Source organism: Fundulus heteroclitus, chromosome 18 (assembly GCF_011125445.2).
Source record: "Fundulus heteroclitus isolate FHET01 chromosome 18, MU-UCD_Fhet_4.1, whole genome shotgun sequence".
Classification (NCBI taxonomy): Eukaryota; Metazoa; Chordata; class Actinopteri; order Cyprinodontiformes; family Fundulidae; genus Fundulus; species Fundulus heteroclitus.
The window spans coordinates 37,421,453-37,449,432 of record NC_046378.1 but is presented as its reverse complement, the minus strand read 5'-3'; the positions used below and the strand labels follow the sequence as shown (position 1 = coordinate 37,449,432).

Sequence of the window (27,980 nt, the reverse complement as noted above, 5' to 3'; positions counted from 1 at the left end):
ACCATGAATGAGCTCGTTGACAGCGGACGTTCCAGCTAAACACTGATTACATTTTTAATGAAATTAAATCAGTGAGGCTATGCAACAGAAAAAGTTGATACATTTATTTTAAGGCCATTTGCACATATTTGGCAAGGATACCAACAAAGTGAGGCAGTACATCCAGACAGAAGGCCTCACCTGTGGCAAGACATTCTTTAACAAGTCGTATAAAAATGTACAAAAATAAATGTCGCTCTTAAAACTAAGCATAATCCATTTGGAAAACAAGGCTTAAGATTTCACATCCAACGCTCAGCTGCATTTAAAACTGAATGTTCGTTAATGAGTTTTATCATAAGGACAAAAGCCTGTGCACATTACACAGGTGGAGTTAGCTCGACTGTCATTTTGTCCATCAACAACGACGAGGAAAACTCTTTATTTGCTTATTTCCTACATAAGCAGCTAGTTATTAGCATAGACTGATATAACACTGAACAGGGTTTGCAGCATCATAAGCAAAGATTCACTGCCCAAACCAATCATTGAAGAATTCAGTTTAAGTCATTATTCATCAGATATCAAAATAAATGTCAAGAGATGGATGCAAATTGCATTTACGACATCAGGATTTACCCGTTTTACAACCATTACGTCCCACATACAAACTCTGCTCATTGGTCGGTTTTCTCTCTGGCTGTCGCTGGCTCGTTAATAATAATAATAATAAGTCAGAAGCACGTAAACATAAAAAATAAAAAACCCTGTGGTGGAGCTCTCCACGTGGTGAAAAGCTGATGTTAGATCGCTTTATTCAGGGAAATCCTGCCACCAAAAGCCCTTTTCTTCTTCTTCTTCTCTGCTGCTGGCTGAAAGTTCAGCTGTCAAACCTCCTCAGCCTCCTCCACCTCATCTCCTCAGCACTGGGCTCCTGAGGGAGGCTGAAGCCGTAAGGAGGAGGATCGCCTCCCCCGTGGGTTTGTCCTGGATAAAACATAATAAACAGGAAGTAATCTCAGAAACATTTCCTTCAGCTGACTCCTGTTACAGGTATCAGAGTCTGTGATTTCTTACCTCGATCATTCAGACTGTTTCTAATGGCTTCCTCTAGCTGCTGCTCCTCCGTCAGCCCGCCTGAATAAGAAGCTGCTTGGTTTGTGCTGTGATGTGCTGCGTAGTGAAAGTTTCCAGAGTATCCTCCATTACTGCCACCGTAACCTGCTTGCACATACGCAAACACAACGGTCAAGGTCCGTGTGCCGTTTACTCTCCTTTGGTGTGTTGATTTTACAGGAAACAACTCATTTCTCATCCTGCTTCATCAGCTCATTGAGAGATCCTGGAATGTTTTTGGAGAAGCCCACAGTAACCTTCCCTGAACGTTCGGGTACCTGAAGTGCCGGCAGAGCGGTAGTAGGCGTGGTGGTGTGCGCCGTGTCCGTTCGACGTGACCAAATCTGGGGGGGAAACCCACAGAAACAGAATAATTCAGCAGAGAAAACCTTCGTTGTTAACGAGGTCGTTTACTGTCTGAATGGATCAGTCCAATCAAATGATCCAGTTAGGGCTGGAGGATGTAGAAAAAAAAGCATATCAATAAAGTAGAAATCATATTGATCGATATTGATAATTATCAACAAATTCAAAACATATATTTTAAGGGCAGCCCCGACCATTTTATGCTGTGGCTTACCAACCCGTGTTTAGATGAAAACGAACACTGAATTCAAACTCCAACCTTCACTCAACCAACTTTTTGCTAAAACCGCAAGATTTTAAATAAGAAAAAGGAAAGAGTGCTCTCTGGACTCTTTGAAGGGGGCGGAGCATTCCTGGGTCTGCGTTTGTGATTGGTTGGGAGGATGTAATTAATGTAAAATGAATATACATGGCTAGAATGCAAAGGAAGGAAATCTGTTATTCTATTGAACTTCTTATCGAACCTTTTTTTTTATCATCGATATACGTCTATCGATCGATATATATTGTTATTGAATTATCGTCCAGCCCTAGATCCAGTCATGCCGCTTAGTAAACTAAAGCGGAGGAAATGACTGAACTTTGCACCACCGGAACACACAAAAAATGTCAATCAAGCGTCCTAAAAAACAAGAATGCGTCTGAAATGAATGAACAAAACGAGTTCCACTGAAACCTCTAATTCTAGAATATTTCATCTTCTCTTGAGTATCAGATCACAAAGAGTTTAAAGACGAGAACAACCTGCACATCTCTTCATGATGGTCTTCAGTGGTCCAGAGGTGTAGAGCAGACCCACCAGGATTCCTGCCAGGTGACCAACGAAGGACGTCCTGGAGAGGCCAGACAGCAGCGATGAAACTATTTCTACCATTTTAAAAGGAAACCATTCCTGTGATTATATAAAAAAAGTTTTTCTCTGATTGTTTTGGGCTTTACTACATGCAGAAGGAAACAACATGAATAGTCCTCTGCCACCAGTGGCCAATGCCAGGTAAATGGACAGAAATAAATTTACACACAATATCTACAGTGAAGTTTTTCCCCATCGTTACAATCCTACAAGAGATTATAGATGTAGATTCAATAACAAATGCAGCAAATTCATAGTTTTTTTAATGGAACATTTTCATTAAATTTCCATAATAGAGTGAAATTACCAGGATTATTTTTAGATAGATTTGTCCCTCATCAGATTGGAAACTGTTCTTTTAATGTTTAACTCATTCTCCACAAATTTCAACAACCCATAGAAAATGTTTCCCTCTGCTTTTTGGGAAGGTTTTGTTTTTTTCCTTATATGAAAACCTAACAATCAATCAATCAATCAATCTTTATTTCAGACACAAAAGAGGTCCATAGTAAAAAACAAATGATAAAGAAAAAGAAAAAGACAAACAAGGAATAATATGACAGTCACTGAGCCACAAATAAATGATGACGCCAATGTTTCCACAATCTTGAGAAAAATCTCACTGTACTAAAAACAGGGTTCACTAAAATTACTATTATATTATTGTATGACACAGATAATCTACACATACATTTATACATGAGATTCCTGAGTGCAGCTGCACATGTGGGAACAGCGGTATGTACAAACATGTGGCTAGCACTGCTCCATCTAGGCACTTTAAGTAGGAGCCTCAGGCCATCATTGTATGCCACATAAAGTTTGTGCAGGCTACTTTTTTTATATCTTCGCCATAGATGGGCTGTGTAAAATGAAGTGCAAAAAGCTTTAAAAAGAGCTACCTTCACAGAGGATGAACACATACCAAACTTTCTGATCAAAATATTAGCCTGAGCATATATCAATATATATATATATATATATATATAACAATATAAATAAAATGGTGATTATTTAAAAACAGATTTCTTCTTGGTGTTTATGAAACACGGTAAGTTGTCACTTTTCAAAAGATCACAAAGCATTTGCTGCTCTGTTGTTGAGCTGGACGGAGGGCAGAAAATGGAAAATTACCCACAATCCAATGAAACGCCTCCACCTAGTGGCTAAAATGCAACAGTGCAGCTAAAAGAAAAGCCTCGTCACAACTTGTTTGGATTCATTTTGAATAGGATGTGCTTTTGTACAACAACCTGGGATACATACATTGTGTGGTAAAGTGATGATATACAAGCAAACGTCTGTGAATTAAAATCTACTAAATGGACACAATTTTAAGGGGAAAAAAGGAGGTAAAATAGGAGTTAGATCACATAATGACCTCAACTGAGGAAATTTGTTCTACAAGAAAAAATATTATTTTATTTATGCTGACTAGCAAATAAAAGCTTTATGGATGATTATAAAGAGGCTCTCATGTCCATCTAAGGTTTAAAATGGTTGTAACAGCAACTTTTGGTCTTTTTTTTTTTACCCACTCCAGCACAGACGTATTATCTCTACCTGCCCCACACTCTGTAAGAAGAAATGTTTCTCCCACCACACAGCAGATATGAAGCTACACATCTTCTCATCTTGCTAGAAAGCGAAGCGTTGTGACAGGACGGGGCACGCATCATGACTCTCCACACAGCTGTTTCTGGACAACATCTGGACGATGACTCCAGAGTCCAGGTTCTAACTCACCCGGGTGAAGTTATGTGGATCAGCACCAGCTCCACCCAGCTAGCATAGCGGTTAGACACGGGCAGCCCCATCACGTACGTCGCACCTCCTGGGTGGTAATGGTTGTTGAGCACCTTCAGCGCAAACAAGACGCCTGGAAAATACAAAAATGATGACGCCGTGATGTAATTTACCGCACGCACCATTAGACACAGAACAGTTACTGTTAAAGCAGAGTTACACTGCAAAAACGGATCTAAAACTAAGTAAAATGTTCTTAAAGTTAGTGTATTTGTCCTTGATTTGAGCAGGTAAATAAGATTATCTGCCAATGGAATGAGTATTTTGACCCCTAAAATGAGATAATTAGATATCCTGCACTTGAAATAAGGTGATGGAGATGAGTTGTTCTTATTTTAAGTGCAAAAATCTTATGCCACTGGCAAATAATCTTATTTACCTGCTCAAATCAAGGACAAATACACTAATTTTAAGAACATTTTACTTATTTTAAGTTCCGTATTTGCAGTGTAAGAGGACCGTTTTATCGTCTCTTCATTCGTACCCGAGAAGCCGACGGCACAGGCCATGCTGTAGGACGGGTCGTCGGTCAGTTCTGTTAGCAGCGCCTCCAGCAGCAGATACACCAAGCCGGTGAGCAGAGAAAAGACCGAGAGCAGGTAGAGGAACCAGGCTCCGCCCAGCCGGCGCTCCAGCTTCATCCCCTTCCACAGAAAGGACGCCATGTTGAAATACAGATGCCAGTCGTCCACATGGTGGAACGGGGACAGCAGCAGCCGGCGCCAGTCGCTGGACCAGTACGCCTGCTGGACGCTCACACAGGTCTTGGATAAAAAGGAGAATATTCAGTTAAAATGATGTAAAACAAAGGGTAGCACGATATAACCGCAAATAAGTAAAAAGCAGCATTACTGTTTTTGTTGACTGAACATTAACGCACATTTAGGTGCAAAGAATATGAATAATATTGCTTTAATATTAGTTACCTTTAGGAGTGGGGCCGCTGGGAAGAGGAAGAGGTAAACGTTGACACCCAGCACTGCCAGAGTCACAGGGGGGACGTTGTCCACACCCACCTGGAACAACTGGGAGGCCAGCAACAGCAAGCCCAGGTGGGATGTCCTCTGCCTGCGGTGCATCCTGAAACCTGCCGGGAGAGAGGAACGCAGCAAGATTCATTCGTTCTGTCTTCATCTATTGCTTAGAATGAGACAGATCAGAGGGAGCTTTCTTTAAAACAGTTTTAATGGTACAAGATAAAGGAGGTTTTCCTTCCCGTTAATGGGGAGTTTTTCTTCCCACTGTCGCTTCATGCTTGCTCAGTATGAGGGATTGCAGCAAAGCCATGAACAATGCAGACGACTCTCCCTGTGGCTCTACGGTTCCCCAGGAGTGAATGCTGCTTGTCGGGACTTTGATGCAATCAACTGGTTTCCTTATATAGGACATTTTTGACCATTCTGTATAATCTGACCCAATCTGTATAATATGATTGAACTTGACTTTGTAAAGAGCCTTCAGATGACATGTTTCATGAATTGGCGCTATATAAATAAAATTGAATTTAATTGAAAATGGGTTGCCCATGGTTGCAGTGGATCTCTTTCTGTCACTCATAAACAGCTCCACCAACAATGATGCTACAGGACAGAACTGAACCCACTTATTGTGTCACAGAAACTCACTGACATGGGGCCAATTAGCGGCTTTATCAGCCTTTACGAGCTGCTTTGTGTAAACACTTAAAAAAAAGCGCATATTCCTCAGGTTCCTGGAGATTCTCATCCAACATGTGAGATGTTTCCAGGAGTTGGCTGAAGAGGACTTGTTGTGCAAGATCGCAGCAAAAGCTGCACGACAGGGGGATAAATTCAGCAAGAATAACAAACAGCATGAAGATGAGAGTTTAGAGTCATCCAGACATTTTCCAAATACCATAAACTTGCAGGAGGCAATGTTTGCACGCAAGTTTTTGCTTCTGTTCAACAACCATGGGGGAAATAAGACTGAAAAGGCAAAGTTTTCAACCAATTGCTCAGCAAAGTAACGCACAATGACAATGAGTGGCCCATGTCTGCATGAATGCTGACTGCTGTAGGGCTAAAAAAAAGTTGTGGCATGTAAACGTCTACAAGGGGACTTCTACCGCCTTGTGGCTGAACCGAGACTCAACTTTTGGGAACTTTTCGGAAGTGAACTTTGTCACAGGGTGTTGTTTTCTGTTTATTCCCTGCCAAACAGGAGCATATATGCGTCTGAAATTAGAACTTCAATCTAATTTAGGCATCTCGTAGCGTAAATAAGTGAGTATTCTGCTTCTAGTGTACATGTATGGACTGATTAAAATGAAGAGCTAACCTAAGCGTGGGACGCAAGGATGCTGCGCTTACGCTCAACAACGCCTCTGGTGTGTTTCCTCCTTCACAATTATCTCACGTGTGACGTCAGCGTGCATTTGAAGCATAAAGCCAGTTTTCCCATGTTGACGCGCAAACCCAAAATAGAGTTTTCTTAAATTTTCACTTCACCGGAGTTTTTAGAAACCAGTTTTGGTCATGTAAAACGACGATTCTGTGTGGATGAAAGACCAAAACGCATCAAAAAGTGTTTCTTTTCCTAGATATCCGACTACATGTGGACAAGACCTAACAATGTTAGATGACACACACACACACATCCCTCAGCACTGGAATATAAAGAATAGGAGCCCTAACCCCAAATAAACCCAAACCTTAATGGGAATACCGATAATTCAAAAGTCAGACACATTTAATAAGAGAAAAGACACGATAATTACTTTTATTTTGTCATTTATGTTTACTGGCGACATTTGTCCTGCAATTTTGATGGGGGAGGTGCGCTAGCGCCCCTTATTGACACGCCACCTCTGGATATATTACAATAAATAAACCGGTGAAAAAGTCATTTAAACCAGTAGGAAATTGGTCCTTGTGTTGTTATATGAGTTCAGCACCTATCCTGTCGTCTCAGTTTGCTCTATATTTGTGACCAAAAGACCTAAGTTTACTGTAAAGCGTCTCTTTGGCTGAAATAATATCATTTACATTACCAGGCAAGTCAATGTGGTTGGATGACCTGTGACAAATATGTGTGAATGAGCAGCTTTAAATGCGTTAACTCGGTCTAACTATTGTAAATATATATATTTTTAGTGTTTCCCAAAGTGTTCTTTGCACAAAAGTCCGCTGTACTTACAGTGAGTTCAGTTCTTCCTCCGAGGCGCTTCGGCTAAAGCTAGCAGTGAAGCTAGTCTGCGGTTTAAAACGGCTTCTGGCCGGAAAACACTGAGAAGGAATTTAACAGAGACCGACAGAGTCAAGACTAACTAATAAAACTGTGAGCCGCACGTCGGCAAAGGTTATTTCTCCTGGTTTCATCATCACTTCCAGCACTTACTGGCAACTGCTGCAGGAGGTACGGTCACGTGATGATAACAAGTCTCCCGCGCAGCCGCACTAGGAAGTTTAGGTGTTTTTTTTTATTTAATTTAATTTAATTTAATTTAATTTATTTGTTTTTTTCCTACGCATCAAGATATCAGTCTCTAAGGACCAGGAAAATAAATAAAATGTAAAAGCATAATCCAAGGAACAGCTATAAACTCTATGTATGTAATGCATTAAATTCATTCATAACTTTAAGTGCTTTTTGTGTGCTTATATATATATATATATATATATATATATATATATATATATATATATATATATATATATATATATATATATATATATATATATATACACACATAATTTGTACCCTTAGATTTTATACAAGCATATCTAATTAAGTCACAGCCTCATTCCCAAATTTAACCCTATAAATAGGAAAGTCTATCGTCGTGAATTTTTCTGACCTCTAGTGGCCAAGTGAAGGAACTACTACTACTACACAATTGAATGTCGCACTCTACTCTGAACACTTGGAAATAATTTTTGACATAATCGATGACATCCTGTAAAGAATGAAAAATATAAAAGAGATATATATATTGAGTCTTTTACAAGCAAATAAACAATTTCTGCAAATAACAGACACCCCGTAATAACAAAAATAGTCGCGTTTCTCTTGACGCCCCCACATATTAATTAAAACCGTGCGTGTCGGGGGTTCCTCTTCTCCTCCATGAATTATTGAGAAGCAGCAACAACAAGATCACATGTCGCTTGTGAGAGGCTGACGCCTCACTCCATCGCGGGTTACGTAATTTTAGACAGTACAGTTTTTAAGTTTTCTGCCGTCAAGACCGCGCAGCGGAGCTAGAAGAGAAGCTGTTGCTATAGGAACAGCGACTTGGCGGAAGGCATTTCCCGAAATTAACCAGGGAAACCGGAAGAGGAGTGGTCAGACTTCCAAATTAAAACGAGTTATTATTATGTTTGGAGTTTTTTTGTTTTTTTGTTTTATGTTTGTTCTCGTCAAATGATGTCAGCTGAAACCAAATCCACAATTTTACAGAAACAGTTGACATGTGAGTCATATTAAGTTAGGTTTGAGTTATTGTGACAAAATTTAAAAAAACTAAGGCGTCACAAGAGAAAGAGCATTGAATAGATTATTTCACAATAAAATTAAATACATGAGAAATATAAGTATCTGTAAAAAAACACCTGATACATAGGTATTTTATGACTAGGCTAATTCAAGATACTAAAATGCGGAGCACCAGCCTTTGCATCAGAATTAGCTTTATTACCGAGTAGATTACTACATGCACGAAGGATTTGTTTATGTGATAGGGAGCTATACATAGACTTAAACATACCGTTTATAATATGAGTGAATGTAGAAATATATAATATGAAATGAACAAAACAAATGGAAGTTGTATAACATTAATAGGAATAAGAAAAAAGCAACGCAGCTATTTGCAGTGGAAGAAAACGAGGCAGACATCTACAGTACATGTGCATTATTCCACGCTTCCCATGGCACTGATTGGCCATGGGAAGAGAGAATATTTGAAGTGTAACTCAGCCCAAATTTTTTTAAATTTTTTTTTTTTGCAGATATACTGTATAATAAGATCTGCTTTCACAAGTTGAGCATTACTGCTTTTATTATGGTGCTCCGCTTGATATATATGCAAAAAGCTTTATTGGATATTCTTTTGGGATTATTTCAGATTGAATACACACAGAAACAAAAACGTAAAAGAGAAATAAAGGGAGAGAAAAAGCTGAGGCAAAACATTAAAAAAGGAGAAATGGTGCCAAAAATAGAGCAGAGGAAAAAGAGAACATCCTTGGAGTCTGCTTCTACGCCTGCAGAAAGAGATAGAAACAACAACAGAACCAACAGAAAAAGTATCACAGGTAAATAACTACAACCTATGATATCATCCCTGAAAAATATGCAGCATTATTTAACACAAGATGTATTTAGTGACAGCTAAAGTTAACTAAGGTTTATCCGTACAGAATCGTTTCTGTAAGCACCTGGATTCCAGCACATTTGACTTAAACTGTCTTAGTGCTGCCCTCTGGGGCTGAATGGTGGCCATTGCAGCAGAATTCTCCCATTGGTTCAAATACATGCTTTCATCATCATAGACTTGCGTTTTGGTATAAAAACATTTCAGTCACCCGCAGCGAGTCAGACTCAGGAGTTGGAATCGCAAGCATTGGGAGTATTTATCGACAGTGTTTAGCGTTTGTTACTGCTTTGAATGTCAGATCATGCTAGCAGAGATGTAATTATTTTTTGATCCATATACAGGAGGGTGATAAATTCTCCACTTCAGACTGACTGATCCGTGACAAAACCACCGGTGTCGGCCTGGTCAGTCGTCATGTTCAACATGTCACTTTCCCTCATCCTGACCACAGCCCTGCTTAAACCGTACCGCTCATTCCTTTAGGGTCTCATGGCACTGCTCACTCTAGGGGTATTTGTTATGCTCTACATCGTGGAGAGTTACACTTTAAGTAACCAATTAGAGACCAGCAGGAAGTCACAGGGAAACCCTAAACTTTACAGAGGAGCATAGAAACTCATCTGTCTGGCACACAGACTGGTGAATCTTTATAATTAGGAAGCCCACACAAACAGTAACCCAAGAAATAACCAAGCTGTGATAGGAAAGATAAAGTAATCAAAAGCCAGACACATGTTATGAGAATTACTTTTTATTTTGTAATTTATGTCTACTGCACCCACGCTTTTTTCGTTCAGTTTTGACAGGCGTGGCGCCTTAGGGTATGGAGGACCAATCCTGCCATAATTAAAAATACATACAGAAATAAATTTTACATCATTAAGTCCTTCATTTATTTCTGTATGTATTTTTAATTATGGCAGGATCGGTCCTCCATATTAGCGTCCCCTGTTGAGTTTCTGTTTTTCTGACTTTGGTACTTGAGCATTGCAAAGTAGGCAGAATAATAAAGAGCAAGAATTACCTCCAAGTTCTTCAGTGTCATCTCAAAGAAGCAGATACGTCTATGAAGATCAGACACAGTGGGGTGTTTCAGTAGCACTATGATCCCAAAGACACGTCAAAACCTGGAATGGACGCACAAAAACCCTGCGCTCTCTGTCCAACATGTAGGAATTGTTTCAATCTCAACCCAGAAGCATGGAGGGGGGAGCATCATGCTGAGGGGCCGTCTCACTGAGAGTGGCTCCTAGAAAATGGCACCTTTTCCTTTCCTTTGATGAGAGACCAAAAGCTTTTAATTTGAAAGCCAGGGCAGGAAACGGGCCTGCGGTGAAACATCGGCTTGACGCTGGCCGTGAAGCTGGAGCGGGAGAAGCAGGGGCAGCGGAGGCAGGTAAAGGTGCGACTGTGTGCGTCTCTGAATGAGGGGCAGACAGGAAGGCGGGAAGGCGTGAGGACGAGACGGAGAGCCACGAAGGGAGGACGGGGGAGTCTGCCGAGAGCCGGGGGAGCTGGGGCCGGGAAGGAGGAGGCGCTGAGCGGGGAAGGATGTCTGAGCGGATCGCTTCGTGTGGGAGCCTGTGTGACAGCAGCAACCTGCTGCTACAGTACTGCAACAACGGTGAGCTGGCCCTCACCTCCGACAGCAGGATGCCAGGGATGGCATCAGGTTACCCGCATCAGCAAGCGAATTAACATGGCATAGAATTAAATTAATGGGTCTTATTTGATTTACATCTGCCGCTTCTTGTAAAAAAAAAAAAAAAAAAAAAAAATGTCTATATGGTAAAAATAGTTAATTAAACGTACACCAGGTAGTGCAAATACATTTTTAGAATAATCAATTGAAAGATTGATACAGGGGTCATTTTTCATTTTATTATATTGTTATTTTGTAACCTATAATAATGGAGCTAATTTACACTATTTTACTATAGAAAGTAATTATTTTTACATCCATATTTTGTTGTTGTTGTGGTCCCTGTTTGTTTCAGCCTACCTGACTGATCAGATTTCACTCAGTGAGCATCATGGTACACATAAAATAAATTGTCTATTTAATATCTAAATTATTCGTTCACAAAAAAAAAAAGGAAAATAAATAAATACATTTAACCTGAAATGTAAAACGACATACAACAGGTTCCACCATGTCATTATTAATGAATACGGAAAGATTTGTCAAAATCTACGTTTTAAGAAGGTGCATCCCTGAAATGCTATGGAGGTGTTGTTTTTATTTCGCCTAGACTCTAAATGATGTTCTCTATCATAATCCACCGTTAAAAATAAACACCGTGTAGAACCCGATCGCTGCCTCTAACTTTGACAGGTGTGTCATGGTGAATGTGATCATTGTCATGGCGGCGTAATCATTACATGCAGAGCAGAGTTTAGTGTGCAGTCCTGCCCGTCCTGCGGTTTCTGTCTTCCCTTTCCTCTTAGGCACGCTTGTCTGCACTTCTGATAAACTGATTTTCATGTAGCCTTACATGCAAATACCCCGCTGTTAGAATTTGGATGTTTATCATATCGATAGCATCAAAGGAGGATTGTGACAGTAAAATTAAGCTTGCAGTTGTGGACCAACTGTTTAGTACAGGGCCTTGCCAAACTATTCATACCCTCAAACCGTCACGTCAGTGTTTCTTACTGAGATCTTATGTAATTGACTGACCCAATTTATTGGAAATAGCAAGTAAAATAACCTTTTTTTCCTATTTTAACAAATACAATTTTGAAAAGTGAAACATTTGTTTGTGTCCAGCCCTTCTGAGTCGGTACAGCAGGTTTTCCTGGGTACGTCTCTACAAAATTTGCACGTAGGCCGGGCGAAACTTAAAATGTTATGCCGATATTCTTTATAAAAGTGATGAAAAAAATGCATTTACAGCTTTTCTGCTGTCTTTTTGAACGACTGTATGGCTTTGACTGCATGTGAGCGTAGACAAAAACAGCTCATCCTCTGGCACCATTTACAGAAACAACTGTGATTTTATTTTTTTTGATCACTAAACTGCACACAGCAACTGCATTACTCATATTTTCAATTAGATTTATTGATGCTCTAAAGTAACCAGCAGGGAAGAAATTAGTAAAAGTTGCAATACTGTCAGTTTTGGAGTTCACAAAAAGGCATTTTGTCTGTATATATAAGCTAAAAACTTCTGTTTTGTTCATATCTACCCTACATGACTTGTGGAAAATTGCAAACAAAGCTTCTGGTGGTTTTCTGTCACAAATGGCTTTCTTCTCGCCCCATATGGGACTGAACAGAGCTCGCTGAGACGTTTAAAGCTTCAAATATTGTTTTATAAGCCAACTCTGCTTTAAATCTCTCCATGTCTTTCTCTCTGACCTCTCTGCTGTGTTTATTGATCTTTATGATATTGCTCGTTCTCTATCAAACTTTTGAGGCCTTCACACAAGAGCTGCGTTTATACTGAATTTAAATTGGACACCCATTTACGTTTTAATGAATCTTTCCTTGTTAAATACAACAAACTAGACTCTCCTTTAATTTGCTAGCTGTCTTCTGCTGGCCCTTTTTATTACGCTGGCCTTTTATTTAGATGTATTAGATGAAAGGTGGCTACACTTTTCAGATTTGCATGGACAAAAATGTTAAAGGCCATGTATTCATAACAGATGCTGCCACACATAAAGGTGTCTCTTTCTCTTTTCTGTGGAAGCAGGAATTTATTTTGTGACTGAATGCCCCTGAGCCACATTAAACTAGAGCTGAATACAAGCTGAATCTTTGAACTTTTTAAGCCAGAGTTAAATCTCTGTATGAGATAAGTGTGTGTGTGGGTGAACATATTGCTGGGTATTAAAGCCCACAGACGGCCCCACTGGGCGGCAGGTGGAGAGACAGCGAGGGGTGGCGAAAGTCTGACTAGAGCTGGGATGTTCCAACATGATCCCTTTGGTTCTTATTGAGCTTTTAAATCCTTCTGCAGCTCAAGGTTACATGTCATTTAAAACAAATCGTCAGAATACTCAGCTGGGCTGAAAGTGAGGAAGAGACGCAGTACAAGGAGAGAATAATCCGTCTAATTTACCGGAATGACAGCTGGTCCTGCAGGAGGAGGTCAACTTAAACTCATCTTCCTTTAACAATATTTTGTCGGATTGTTAAAACAGGGAAAAATGCTGTAAACCTAAAGATAAAGCCTAAATTACAGACAAAACACTTTTCAGTGCTTTGTCTCTTCTGTGATTATGACATGTTAGACATTAATATAGTGACAGAAGAAGAACAGATGATCCAAACCACCATGGCAATTTTCAGCAGCAGTAGCATAATGAAACCTTTTCCTGAAATCAGGAAGTCCTATAATGTCCTATAAACATCTTTACTTTAGTCTCATCCATCCAAAGATAATCGTTCCAGCAGTTTTATTTTAATTTGAGTCAAACCGTGTTAGTCTAAATTGCATTGAATTTGTTCCTTTAACCCTTCCAAGCAATTAAAATTTTTCCATCATGAACATTAACATTTAGTGTTTAGAGCTGGCAGTTAAATAGTTGTCGGCTGTTTTAAATGTTTGTGTATAATCTCTTTTACAGTAGAATGATGGAAATTGCTTGTAAATCACTCTATCACCCTTCCCAGATTGATAGCTTGGTGACATTTGCTCCTAACCTGACTCCGCCAGATAGATTTGCTCCGCATATCCATCTGGAAACCTTCCGTTGAAGTAATTTTGGGAAGGGGCGAAAATACTGGTTAGCTGATTGGCCTATGTTGGTGATAGACGGGCCAAATAAACCAATCAGATCAACGAAGCATATGACGTACTCGTCAACTCTGTTACGAGCGACGATGAAAACACAACCACAAGCCAAGCTACTCTTGCTGCTGCAGGTAAAGGCTCGTTAGCTCAGCAAAGAAATACTCTGTAATTCCGATAAAACTTGCTCGATAGCCACGCTACCGCTAGTTTCATCGGCTGAAGCCGCCATGTTCTTTAGACTGAACTGTCCCGCTTCTCGTTGCGTCACACCTCAACCCGCCTCAAAGCCAACGCTGATTGGACGTTCGTTTGGTGAACGGCTCCAAATTTTCTTTAACGGAAAGTAGCCAGACTGATCTGCGAGTGAAACCTTGAAAGCTCGCGAGATCTGGATGGTCTCACGAGGCTAATTTGCTCCTGCTTTGGCATTGTGTTAAAGGATACCGGTAAGCTTATTTCCAGTCTCTTCTGGTGTTCCGCAAGGATCTGCTCTTGGTATCTTCCTTTTTCTCAGGAAATATGTTCTTCCTCTTGGTAACTTCTTTAAACACTGAAAATTTAATAGCAACAGTTCTCCTATTAATAGGAGCCCCTGTTACTTCAGAGCTCTGCCTAACCAGAACACATGTGGACCATATTACACATATTCTTTTAAGAACTCAGTTCCCACTACTTCCCCATTTAATTAAAGAATCCTCCTACTTAGCTTGAAGGCCATCCGCTCCCACATTTCTATTTGATGTAATTGGATTTAACATAAGATACCAAGTTGTTCCTCTTCCACCTGAGGAACGTGTGGAATCTGTGTTGTTGAGATTTAAAAGATTTCAGAACCTGGTGAAGACCAGGTATATTGAAGAGGGTCATGGGAGATCTATGAGCATATTTTACTTCTGAGTGAAATGTAACAGAAGAAGAAGGAGGATGATTTAAAAAAAATAGTATTACTTATGAATGAAAAACTTGACACATCATAGAAAACATGATGGCTGTCTTTATGCAGGCATATAATTGGACACCACAGACATCATGAGAACGACGTCTTTGAATAATCCAGCCTGAGACGAGTCTCGGTCTTGAATCGGGATATGGAAGTATGTTGCATTCAAAACTGTTGGTTGCCTTGAACAGGATGGTGTAATGCGTGGAGAGGCGTGAAAATGCGTGGTGGTGAAACGGTGTTGTGTGCCTCATTTCTGCGCCTTCCTCTGCCTTTACCAACCATCTGTCCTCTGTAACCAGAGACCTTCCACCCAGATCAGCTGCTCTCCTCCCGCTCCTGGTTACAGCCAACACACATTCCTATTACCCTGTAGATGAGTTTTACAGTTTTATTGAACTAGCCTGGGTTATATATTAAAGACGTTTATGGCATCATAGGAACAATTCTCAAATTAGCTCCAAACATTAGACCTCCAGGCTGCTTTTTGACACACTTTTAACTCCGCCCTTAATTGACGCCCAGCAATTTCACAAATACCAATCAGATTTAAGAGTTTTTGCTGGTGGTTTTGATGGTTTCCGTCTCTGTGTTCACATTTTCTGTGACTTTTCTGACTTTAATTAGAGGAAGCAGAGCAGAAATATTATTGATGCACATCCAAACCAACTTATCTTCCGCAGAAAAAAAAAGATTTGTCTTGTGAAAGCTCTTGATGTCAATCATTTAAAAAAGCTGCATTGCCATGAAAACAGACACATTACTGCTGAGCATAATGACAACTGAAGCACGTTTCCAGTTTAAAGGAAAAGCTGCAGCCTGCAGAGAACAGGCTGTTCCTTCAGATCGATGTGACTGATGACTGAAGCAGTGTGTGGAGGGTTACAGTCACCAGAGCCGTCAGCTACAGCCCACTTTCCCAGTGAACAAAGCTGACGTGTAGACTGTGATTTGAGAGGATAAAAACAAGAGACAAAATGACACATCAGCCTGTTGAGAACATCTTTTATGTTTTATTCAGAGAATGAAGAAGTCCGCTTTTAGTTCATCCATCAGACACTGAAGAATTCTCAATTAAGCAAAGGAAAAATACAACCCTTCTATGTGATAGGCTTTCCTATATGTCCTATATATATCTACTCTACAGCTACATGTTTGTGTGTGTACTTATCCATTATACTAGTAAAATAAGGACTTTGATGTAAAGTGAGGATCTCCTTTTGGTCCTCGCTTTTTTTTCTGGACAAGGGGTTTGGTTTGGGACTAAGGTGTCAGGTTTAGGTTAGGGTTAGGTATGAACTGGTAAACTTTAGTTTTAGGCTTAGGATTAGGCCATAGAAAGGGTTGAAAATGAATGGAAGTCAAGGCCTTGTCCTTGTTTAGTATTTAAAAGGAGGATATGTGTATGTGTGTGTATAATAAGCACTTTCTGGTTTAAGACGGCAAAGAATACTCTTTTCTGTAACTGATCTAAGCCTGGAATCCCAGATATAAATTATTCTTATGATAGAAGTTAAAGGAGCAATAAGTAACACTGACACCTAGTGTTACAAATCAGAACAGCACATACACAACACCTTCACAGAGAACAACCATTTGTCAATCCTGTGAAACCCCACAGATTTTTTTTTTTACTTCCACCGGATGGGTTTACGATGTATTCTGGTCTATTTCTGGTCCGCTTCACTTACTGGCTTCCATGTTTGAAGGCTGCTGCTCTTTCACCAAAATAAAATACCAAATGCTGCGCTCTGTTTTGGGAACTCTTATATGATTGGCTCAGGAACCAGGAAGTAAACACGGGCTACACTCTGAACTGAAGTAGTTCTGGACCGTACGTCTAGGTTTAAAAGGAGAAAAACATGACTAAGACATTGTTGATGGAGAGGAATGATTGTTTATAGGGAATGCTACTAACATCCTTGGTGACAAATGAGAATGATTTAGGCAGATTTTGCAGTAAATGTCTTACTTATTGCCCCTTTAAAGCCATAGTGACTAAGCATCTGCTAATTCTGCCATCTTGGTAAACAGATTTTAAACCACAGGAGCTGTTTTATCCTGGTAGAACTGTGTACTGTCGGTACCAGTAACTCACCCCAGCCTGTTGGTGTGCAATCACAAGCCCGACATAACGTAAAGAGAATACTTATATGTATTTATTTGCTTAATCTCCTGCAGCATTAGGGTGTTATCCCTGTAACACAAGCTCGGTTTGAGCCTTTTTCGTGGCGTAAGCTGCAGAAACCCACTTTCTGTTGAGTTATCAGTTACAGGCTACAGGCCCACAAACACCAGCCTCATTGCTGACAGTATTTAGATTTGGCGATACAAGAAAAAAGTCCATAATGCCGGCAGACGTGTGACAAACTGGAGCTCTTTAGTAGAGAGTGTTGTGACAGCTGATCGGCTCTCTTGGTATGATGTTTTGAACAGGAAAGGGCGGCATGCAAGTGGCATGGGGCGCCTAACCTTTCTGCGAGGGTGTCATTATTCATGCAGCGTGGCTCTGCAGCATCGCTTCCTGGTGGTGCCTGGCTGTTCAGATGCTGATGCAGTGTGTGTGTGAAGGTGGCCCTGAGCCAAGCTCCGCCCCGTCAGCCTCTGCTCTGCCTGCCTTTAGTTAATGAGATACGAGGAGGAGGACGGAGGAGGAGGGATGTAAAGAGGATGAAGAGGAGCGGGAAGGAGGAAAACTGGGGGTGTCGGGGGGGAAGCGGGAGTGGTCAGAGGGAGAGGGGAGGAAGTGGAGCTAGAGGAGGGAGTGGCTGAGCCAGAGAGGAGTGTGTTTGTGGTGAGGGGTTGTGTGATCCAGCACCGCTTCCAGATGGAGAGGGGAGGGAGTCCGGAGAGATTCTAGTTAGAGAAAGTGTCCGGGCGGACTGAGCGCCTGTTTGCTCTGTGGACCGACTGATTGACAGGAGGAGTGACCAGAATCTGTGAGTGGCACAAATGGCAGGTAGGCAGGACGAGCTCCACCTTCATCTTCACCTCACAGCAGCATGAATATTTCACCAGCCTTCAATTTTCTGATTAGCCCGGCCTGCCGTGGCCTCCATCCCTCTGCGCCTCATCAGCCGTATCGTTCTGCCTGTCTTCTCTCCTCACCCCCCCCCTTCTCTCCATTCATCCCTTTCTTTTGTCTGTCATCTCCCCTGGTTCTGCGCTTCCTGAGACCGGCCGTGTGTCTGAATCAGCTTCACGTCAGCTGACTTTTAAATACCGCTGCTGTGTTATTTAAATAGAAATCTTAAATAAAGGGAAGTTGGCGCGTGTGTGAGTCTGCTGGCTGCTGAATATCAGGCGGACTTGACCTCAGGTTTATGTGGAGAGTAACCCAATACCTCTGACTTGCGCCCACTGTGACTGTGACTGTGTGTGTTTTCATGGTAATTCAAGGACAAAGATGAAAAGTGGCCCCCGCTGCAGCTCTTTCAACCAGATGGAGGATGCGAAGGTGAACCCGGTCTGTCTGTCTGTGCTTTGGAAACTAGACCATCTTCAAAAGGATTCAAGCGCTTAACTTTTTCCTATTTTTGAACAAAATTTAATACCTGTCAAATATAACCTAAGTTAATAGGAAGTGAAGTTTTTAAAATGATGATTTCATTCATGAAGAGAATAAAACATCCTTCTGAGGATTCAACAACTCTTTGTGGATTTCTTTTTACTACAAATTCTTGTTGAAGTTCATGCTGCTGTGGATGGCGTCCTGTTCCAAGATGAAAACCTCTACTGACTCACAAATATACAAAAGCTCATCTCAGTCCCCCCCAAATGATTATGTTCCCCAATACTTTTAAGAAAACCGTCTGTGATGTGCATCTTCTCACATCTGGTGTAAAACTATCAGCGTTTCTGGAAAATAACGTCCTGCCTTCAGTCGAGCATGGTGGTGGTAGTGTGATGGTCTGGGCTGCTTCCTTCCTTCAGGATCTGGATGACTGGCTGTAATTCATGGAACCACGAATCCTGCTCTCTGGCAGAAAATACTAGAGGAGAAAGTCCAGGGCGTCCGTTTACGAGTCCGTTTACGAACACTTGTTTGGATTCTGGCTATCTCTGCCTCCTTATAAAAATTTGTTAAATGATCAGAAATCTGTAAGCGTGATGGGAAAAAGCTGAAAAAACAGACGAAACGTGTAAAAGGGAGAATACTTTTTCAGCTTCCTGCACTCAGTGATGATATTTTGATATTTTTTTGACTTTACAGGAGGATTTGAAAGGTTCTTTAATTGTATTATTCAGAAGGAGATGTTTTCAGAAGCAGCCTGCTGGTGCTGCTGGATTCCTGCTGAGGTTCATTTTTATCAAGCTTCTTTTAAACCTGTAATCTTGTCATGTTGTCATCACAGCTTTTTCACACATCCAGAGGATTAATGTGAAATGCGCTAAAATTGTATCAGTGCTGAAGATAAACCTTCTTATGACACCATCTTTTCTGTAAAATACTCAGTTTTGCGTTCAGCTAAAGCGTCTTAAAGTTAACCCTCGTGCAGTTTAAAACTGTCCTGGTAATTTTCCAGTGAACTGATCAAAATAGAGACCGTCGTGATGGGTCATTTTTTATCTCCTGTTCTTGGCGAAGCGCATATCAGACGTAATAAGTTGGTTTTTGAAGCCACGTGACGCTAAAACAACATCCCTATCTCACCTTGTTTGACTCGCCGTGTCTAATTTTTACTGCAGTTTAGACAAACATGCAGTTTCTGTGCTCGCTCTTTTCCATCACGTTTCTCGCTCATGATCTCCTCCCACCTACAGTCTGTCCTCTCCCACGTCAGATTCTAACAATTTGTTGCTTTATTTGGTTCCTTTGCTTTTCCATTTATTTCTGAGGTTTAGAAGTTTTAACTTTCTGGTTGTTTTCTTTTGTGTTTCTAACCCAAAAGATTTTTTTTAAAGAAAGAAGTGAAAGCGTGATGAGAAGCGAAGATAATCCGACATTATTCTGTTGGTCACTTCTGCCATGCAAATCTCCCCCGAGCCGGATAATTGCATGTAAATCAGAAGTTTGATTTCCCTGCAGCCTTTTCCTGCTTCATTTGACAGTGAAATATATTACAGTAGGAGTAACAGTGCTGCCTATACAGTGCTGCCCGGGCTCAACTTGCAGGTCTGAGGTAATGCATGATGGCTGCTAAGTATTGGCTTCCTGTGGGAACACTCTGGCTAATGTAATTAACTCAACCCCATGTATTAGTTTTAAATGAACCTACAACACATTTTTCTTAACATTTCTATGCTTGTTTAGGTAATACATAGTTCAGTTAACCTGGTTGAACCGAAACATATTGGTTTCAGGGTTGTGGGTGTTGCTAAGTTTATTAAGGGTTTATTTCTCCACACTTCTCATGAGGTCCCATCACAGCGTTTCAATCTGGTTCAGTTCTGGGCTTTGACTAGACCGTTGCATCACCTGGGTTGTTCATGTCCATGGTCGACTCTATTACCTGAAGGGGTTTATCACCTCTGGCTGAAAAAGAAGACTAGATCACACCTCCAACGTTGTGCTGCAGAGAAGTTAGCAGTTGCTTGTGCTGATATGTTGTTTGCTTAATAATCCATGTGCATTACGTCAAACTCGGTCTTATCTGTCCACAGGACGTTGTTCTGGAAGTCCTGTGGTTTGCTTTGTAAACCTATAAACTTATAGGGTTACATTGCTCTTTATTTTTTATAGGAAATATGAATGAAACCAATGATGAAGTTTCCTTTAAGCCAAATTTTTTTTTTTTTAGATTTTTGGGTTAAATTTTACAGTATACTGTATCAAAGGCATTTTGTAGGTTTTGTATGTATTATAGTTGGTATTTATTCAAACGTTTTAACATATGTCATCAGATGTTTTCCTTAAAAACCTTTATGGTACATCTGCTTGTTAATATGTGGACATGGTAGAGTCGGCGATTTTTCTGGAAATGTAAATAAAAAACGGCCAAGTCCCTTTTTAAATAACTGCACATGAACAAAACCGTCTTACCTGCTCTTCCGCTACTCAAGGAGGTCGCGTGAAATAATCTCCCAAATCCACTCAGGTCTTATTTCTTTCTACTGAGGCCTTCCTCTTCTTCTCATAAACATGAACGCAGTTCGCTTCTTGTGACTCTCAAAGTCTACGGTGAGAGCAGCGGAGCTACAAAAAACGCCTAACACTGAAGCTAACCGCTAAGCTAACCGCTAAGCTAAGCGGATACATAAACACTAGAAGTGTGCATGCGCAGAGACTATGAAGGAACGAGCACGGACACTGGTGTAACGTGGGCACGTCAGAAATATTGGCATGTGTGACGGGACATGAATCTGATTGGTTCTCTCTATTTGGACGGATGACAGGATTGGTCAGTTTTTACATGCCTGCAGCTCTCAGAGATCTACATTTTTTAACCTCCTTTTTCTGAATATGTAATGTATTTACTACTCTCAGGATGGAAGGACCATTTCACCCAGTACAACAAAGTGTTTCTGAACAGGATTACCAGCTAAAGCTATAATGGGTTGCATTTAAATCCAGACAGATTTTGTCTCAGGATAGAAAAGAGAGTATTTTAAGACAAAACTATTAAGGGTTTCAGGTTAACAAATGTTAAAGTCTCAGATCAAATTTGTGTGAAACAAAAAAACAAAAAAAAGAAAGAATAGTTATCGACTGGAAAATAAAATAAAACAGATTTTATAGTAATGTTTGATAACTGAGAAGTAAATGCAGAAATATTATAAAAGAAATCTATATTTATGATAGTTTTTGCAGTCTGAATTCTCTGTACTGTCGTGTGGACAGTGTTGTGTCCGCCTTCCTGTTATACGGTATGTAATATAAAGCATGTTTTTGGGTTTGTACCAGGGTGTAATCTGTCCATATGGGTCAGATGAATAATCTCTACGGGTCAGTTTGCCTTGGATAATCTGAACGGGCTTCAGCGCTGCCTGCCGTGGTTCAGATGGTTATGTTGGACTCGCTTTACAGTAAAAGTGGCAAATTTTAGGCTGTTATAGTCAACGTTAAGCATAACCTTCCTTAATTCTGTAATTATGGTTAAGTTTAAGAAATGCAGCTCAAGCCTTTTGTGTCAGAATGTCTGTTTCCCAGTCGTGGGACCAAGGCCAACTCACCTTGATTCCTGCATATATTCCTGCTTTATGCTTTATTACTGGTTCTTCTGGAGGTACAAAACATGGCAGCGCGTCTTTCAACTCGCACCAGTAGATATGAGCACATCACGCCCGTTTTAGCTGCTCCCCACTGGCTGCTGGTAAATTTTAGCATTCATTTTAAAATCCTTCCATCCTCCTCTGTTCTTAAATCTCTTTTTAGAACACATCTCTTTTTTTCTGTCCTTCGGCACCACTTGAGATGCAGATTTTTATACTTTATGCCATTTTACCCGCTTTGTATGATCGCTCTTACCCCTGTTTTAAGTTTCTTCGTTAATTAATTATGGTGTCTTAATATGTAGAGCACTTTGGTCGCGTGTGGTGCTTTAAGTACTCTGCAAGTAAAGTTGAATTGGATTGGGATCTCATAGCCTCTGGCCACTCAGCTGGACAAAGGCATAGTAAAATTTTCCTCCATGCAGAGTGAGGAGGATGATAAGGGAGGTGATAACATCCTTCTACGCTCACCGTTGGAGACCTGCAGCAGCCAGGAGAGGCATCTCTAGAACAAGGATTAGATGGTATCTCCAAGCAGAAAGGGTGTTTGGGAGGGACATCAGGTTAAGGTCTTCCTTGTCCACCATCACAAAGGTAACCAGGGAGAATGTCTACTCCAGGTATGAAGAAGGAATGTAGAAAAGCCCTAATGGTACCTGCTGAGGAAGTAGTGCTGAGGGCCTTTTTCTCTTCTTCCTTCCTAATCAACCTGCAGTAACAAAGGTACAAAGAGTATATAGTCTGGATTGCAAAATTCTTCTCACAGTAAAACTGGTTGACTTTAGAAATCTAAATCTACGAAGCTATAATGAAGCTAACAAAGCTTTATCTATCCGCAGCTTTGACTCAGATCGTTTTCCAGTTCCTCTTCCTCCAACCTGTCCGTTTACGCTGGTGTTGGTTTACCTTTGCTTCGTTATCTCTGCTGCAGACTCTTAATACGTCAAACTGGCTGGGATTCGCCTGCGTTCTGTTCGTCTGTAGAAACCGCTGACAGTTGACTGATGAAGCTGCAGCCAGAAAGGATGACTCAGCAAAAACATTTAATAACTAAATATCTTAGTTTTTGCTCTTATGATTGAAGATTCCTCCCCCCCCCCCCCCACCCCCCCCGGCCACTTTAAATTAAACCTTAATACGAGATGTTTCTGAGTCGGTTTGGCCGGCCTTACATTTCCTGGTGTTTATTCTCTGAGCTAACAACCCGACCCTCTGTCCAGATGACACGGTGTCGGCCAGCAGCAACATGGACATGGAGGACAGAGTTTCCCACCTGGAGCAGAGGCTGCAGCTGCAGGAGGATGAGATCCAGCTGCTGAAGGCGGCTCTGGCGGATGCTCTGCGTCGGCTGGGTTACTGTGAGGAGCAGAGCCAGGGGACGCCTGCAGGGGGCGCTCACGCTGGGAGGAGGCCGCTGGCTCCTGCCGCCTCAGCGCCTCCTACCAAGGGTAAAAACCTTTGCTTGTGTCTAACCTTGTTCCTAATTAATTAGATTTGATCTTGCGGGTAAAGTTTCAGCAAGTTAACAAAAGGTTTAAAAATACTGTAAGAGAAGACAACCCAATAACTACTAGAATCTAACTGGACTACTATGACATCATCAACTATGTCAACTGCTGTGCGTTGTGCACACAATTTAATAAAAACAAGAATTTAGTAACAAAGAAGGTTATTTAAAATGCAAAATTAAGTAAAATGTTTAAATTAGGGGCCTTTATTTAATTTGGGCTCTTTTGGGTTTGTATGTGCAGTCAATATCTTACCTACAGGGGTTACCTTTCTTGGCATGTTCTGAAGATTTTTGGGCTTAACTGTATCTCAGAAGTAGAAGCAACACTAAACATGATTAGCGCCTGTCTTTTTCTATAGGGTGACGCTGCGTTTCCGATACTTAAGAATATTTTAAATGAACAATGTACAGACTCAATCACAGTCGTTATGGCTGCCACTTTGTTTCTTCTGGCTCATTTTTCAACCCCCCCCTTAAATGAGTAATGAGTGAAATTTCATTATTTCTGATAGAAAGAACTAAAAGTAGTTTTGTGAAGAACTAAATGTGTGTCTTTAGATAGAATATGGTATGATGGAAAACACCGTCTATCTGTGTTGTTCTCCAGTCTCTTGTTCATGCACATTGTTTTTGTCAACAGACAAGCTCCACCTAGTGGTGAAAAATCACTTATTGCTCCTTTAAAAAAGAAAAAAAAAAAACAATTAAATCCAACCCTAGTTGCTTGATTTATTTTATGCATTCAGTTTTTCTGCATACATTCTATATAATCTGTCACTTGTGAAGCTAAATTATCTGTTTTCTGAGGTATTTCAGTATCTTTAAGATGCACTGATAAGGTTTTCAACAATTGCAGTGCGTCAGCTCCTGCAGGCTCTTCCCTCCAGACCTCTGAGTAACGGCTACGTTCAGCAGAAGCGCCTCCTTTCCTCGCCGTCATCGCCGAAGAAAGAGGTGCTGCAGTCTATTAAGAGGTAGGAGGAGGAAGTGAAAACTCTGGCAAAGCTAGATGGTTTATAAGGTATTGGGTTTCCTTCCTTCCTTCCTTCCTTCCTTCCTTCCTTCCTTCCTTCCTTCCTTCCTTCCTTCCTTCCTTCCTTCCTTCCTTCCTTCCTTCCTTCCTTCCTTCCTTCCTGTGGCCTTTTTTCCTTAACTTGTTTGCTCTTTCCTTCCTTTGCCCTTCCTTCCTTGGTCTTTCCTTCCTTCTTTCCTTTGTTTGTTCTTTCATTTAGTTCCTCCTTCACTCTTTTTACAGGACTTTCTTTGATCTTCCTTCTTTCCTTCATTTGTTGGTTTCTTCTTTCCTTCCTTCTTTTCCTCCTTTCCTTTCTTCCCTACCCTCCTTCCTTTGCACTTCCTTCCTTGACCTTTCCTTCCTTCTATCCTTTGTTTGTTTGTTTGTTTGTTCCTTCCTTCCCTACTTCTTTAGACTGTCTGAAAAAGTTTAAAACTTTGACATAAAATCTGTGGGAGTTCAAGTATGATTTTTAACATATCAACGTTTTCTTTTTAAATTTAAATATTATGTGTGTGTAAATATATTAGACCTTTTGAATGACATATACAGAGGCCAAAACACGTTTTTATAATTATATTCAATGTAGCAAATTGCATTTTGTTAAAAGGTGATCAAACTCTAATCGTCACTTTGATTCAGCTCAAGTACATTAAATGTTTATTCATTTTTCTAATAATTTAACTTCAGATACCTATTTGTTTTTTGGAGTTTTTTTTGTCTCAAATCAAAACTTAACGTTTTGGGATAAATATGATCAGTAACATTTATTTCCAGTTTCATCAGATTTGCCATCACCTTGAAGCATCCCTAAACTGCACAATGACATTAATGTTCGGGATGTTCAGATCTCTTTATTTCTTCTTTCCCCCTCCAGGAAGAGCATGTCCACAGAAAGACTAACCCTGATTCGCAGAGAGATGGCAGCAGAGAGCCGGAGCCGAACCACCTCCTCCAGCAGCTCCTCCGGTGGAAAAAGGTAACTTCTGCTGGAGAGAATCGAGTAAAAACTTTATTTCTGCGTCTTCAACCACCAGTTCCATGGCATATTGGACAGGTGGAAAAAATGGAGCTTATTTGGTTTATTTTTATATATATATATATATATATATATATATATATATATATATATATATATATATAAAAAGAAAACTACTAACATAATGTAATTTTTTTTAATTGAAGAAGCTCAATAAATTGTTTTATCCTCTAAGTCTTGTAAAGGACTCAGATGGTCATTCAGGCTCATTTAATGAAAGTCTGTTATTTCTTCTGTTTATCTGCTAGCAGCCATGACTGCATGTCAGTCAGGAATGAACATTTAAAGAGAGAGAAAAACTAAATTGATCATTTTAGGCATCGGCTGAATAAACCAGAAGCCTGTCCAATGTTTGTCTCCCAGCAAGTCCATGATCCATGATCCATGATATTCCAAGGATTCTTTTAATAAAAAAGTATTCATTTGTTCCCATGGGATCAATAAAGTTCCACATCTTCATATTTCTTTATCAACAAGTAATTTTAATTTAAATGAAAGTTTATGGCTAAAAAGACCATCTGCTCCTGCCCACGAATCTTAAAATCTTCATCGTAAAAAGAACATTTCTAACATTTTGTGTACAGTCAATGGGAGCACATAGTTGTTGTTAATACAATGCTAGGGAAGAAGGAACACAGTAATGACAAACAAATGTTGCTGCTGACCAACAGGGGAGGAGTTAAGTCTATTTATTGACACTAAGAGACTATTCACTAGTGGAAAATATTTAGAAAAGCTTCACATCTTCCCAGAAGTGGATATCTCAGCAAGCTCTGACAATGTGAGAGAAATAGGAAAAATGACAATAATTATGTGATTGTACAGAACGTGTGAGCTTCTTAAAGGTTAAAGTTCATGACAGGACGACTAGAAAAACACTGAACAAGCATTGCTTGTTTAGAAGGGTTGAACATGACACCAAGTTTGTGAAGGTTTTATCTGAAAATACCACAAGGAAGCACGGCATATCTGCACAAATACCGCACAAAGACTGTCAAACAGTGGCGGATGACTTGGGTCTGTTTTACTGCCACAGAACCGGACATTGTTCAGAACAACAACTCCTCTGTGGAGGAGTTGTTGAAAATAAAACCAAAATTACCTAAATTTGAGGGCAGTGAACCTAAAATGGATAATTTTGGCACATTTGTGCAAATTCAGCAGCCTTGTCCAGATTCATTTGTGATTAAAACTGCATTTGTGGCCCCTGAACTGATATTGTGCGGCCCCTCGACTACAATTTAAAGTGTAACTCAACCCCGTGTAAAAGCATATTCCAGCGGTCTGCCTGTGAGACAGCTTTATGGCAAGAGGAGTAACATTTAATCACAAGACTGGACAGTAATTACTGATATCTGCAACATAATTTTGCTTATGTTGCAGGTATCTTATCTTGAATCAAAATTCGTACTAGTCACAGTGACATTACGGCTAGTTAAAATTACATTATCGATGTCTTTAATGGTAATAACGAATAATTAATCTTTATACTGATTAAATGGTAAAATCACTTGCCCTATGCCACAGCTGCAGAGCTACTGACATTAGTTTCTCCAAATTTTGCCACAAAAATTTAACCAATAACAATACGGGTTCGAAATTCAATGCAAGACCACCGTTTAACCCTAGCTGGCGCCACACTGACAATTTTAGACACAAAATCAGGATTTCAACAAATATCCACTAATTAGTCAAAATAATGACCAGGATATATAAACAGTACAATAAGACAACCATGTTAACTGTGTTTTTGGCAAAAACAATAGTTGATTTGGGGGTGAGTTGCCCTTTAAGAATGATATGGCCCACCACAAGTGGTTGATGCAGATGGAGGTATTTTTCTAATTATGGCAAAATGATTACAGACAATGAAATCTTCTTATTTTTGAAAATGTTAGGTACGACACACAAAGTATTATTCTTTGTAAAATGTGGGGTTGTTAATTGAGTTTCACAGTAGGACCACATATATCTAACGAGTTTTAGTCAAATGCAGATGGGGCTGATCAATGATTTGAACATCCCATTAATACTGAAAATGTAACTAATTTGTTTGATAAAAATATTGCATGCTCACATTTGGTGTAGCAGGTAAAAAATAAATATGATGACAATTTTTTTTTT

At 40.2% G+C, this 27,980-nt stretch overlaps 2 protein-coding genes across 5 annotated transcripts in view; one reads left to right on the top strand and one right to left on the bottom strand.

Moving 5' to 3' along the window:
• Nucleotides 1-82: 82 nt before the first annotated feature.
• On the bottom strand, nt 83-7,575 carry rhbdd1 (rhomboid domain containing 1). 2 transcript variants are annotated; one of them, XM_036149985.1, is made up of 9 exons: nt 7,478-7,575; nt 7,277-7,365; nt 5,047-5,207; nt 4,605-4,884; nt 4,061-4,193; nt 2,206-2,294; nt 1,374-1,439; nt 1,057-1,200; nt 83-966 (listed from the first exon to the last, which is right to left on the bottom strand). In XM_036149985.1, the coding sequence occupies exons 3-9, from the start codon at nt 5,197-5,199 to the stop codon at nt 860-862; spliced, it is 972 nt and encodes a 323-aa protein (XP_036005878.1). In that variant the 5' UTR covers nt 5,200-5,207; nt 7,277-7,365; nt 7,478-7,575; the 3' UTR covers nt 83-859. The 2 variants fall into 2 exon arrangements, with proteins under 2 accessions (XP_036005878.1, XP_021177137.2); XM_021321462.2 differs by having other exon boundaries at nt 7,277-7,530.
• A 3,236-nt stretch (nt 7,576-10,811) lies between these two features.
• Nucleotides 10,812-27,980, top strand: part of eml2 (EMAP like 2) — a 41,257-nt gene continuing 24,088 nt past the window's right edge. The window contains exons 1-4 of one of the 3 annotated variants that reach the window (XM_036149665.1): nt 10,812-11,082; nt 23,513-23,740; nt 24,659-24,776; nt 25,695-25,796. In XM_036149665.1, coding sequence (XP_036005558.1) covers nt 11,010-11,082; nt 23,513-23,740; nt 24,659-24,776; nt 25,695-25,796 — 521 coding nt within the window. In that variant the 5' untranslated portion in view covers nt 10,812-11,009. Of the gene's footprint in view, nt 11,083-17,865; nt 18,100-23,512; nt 23,741-24,658; nt 24,777-25,694; nt 25,797-27,980 lie in introns of those variants that run through there. The other 2 variants (XM_036149667.1, XM_036149666.1) reach the window with 2 other exon arrangements.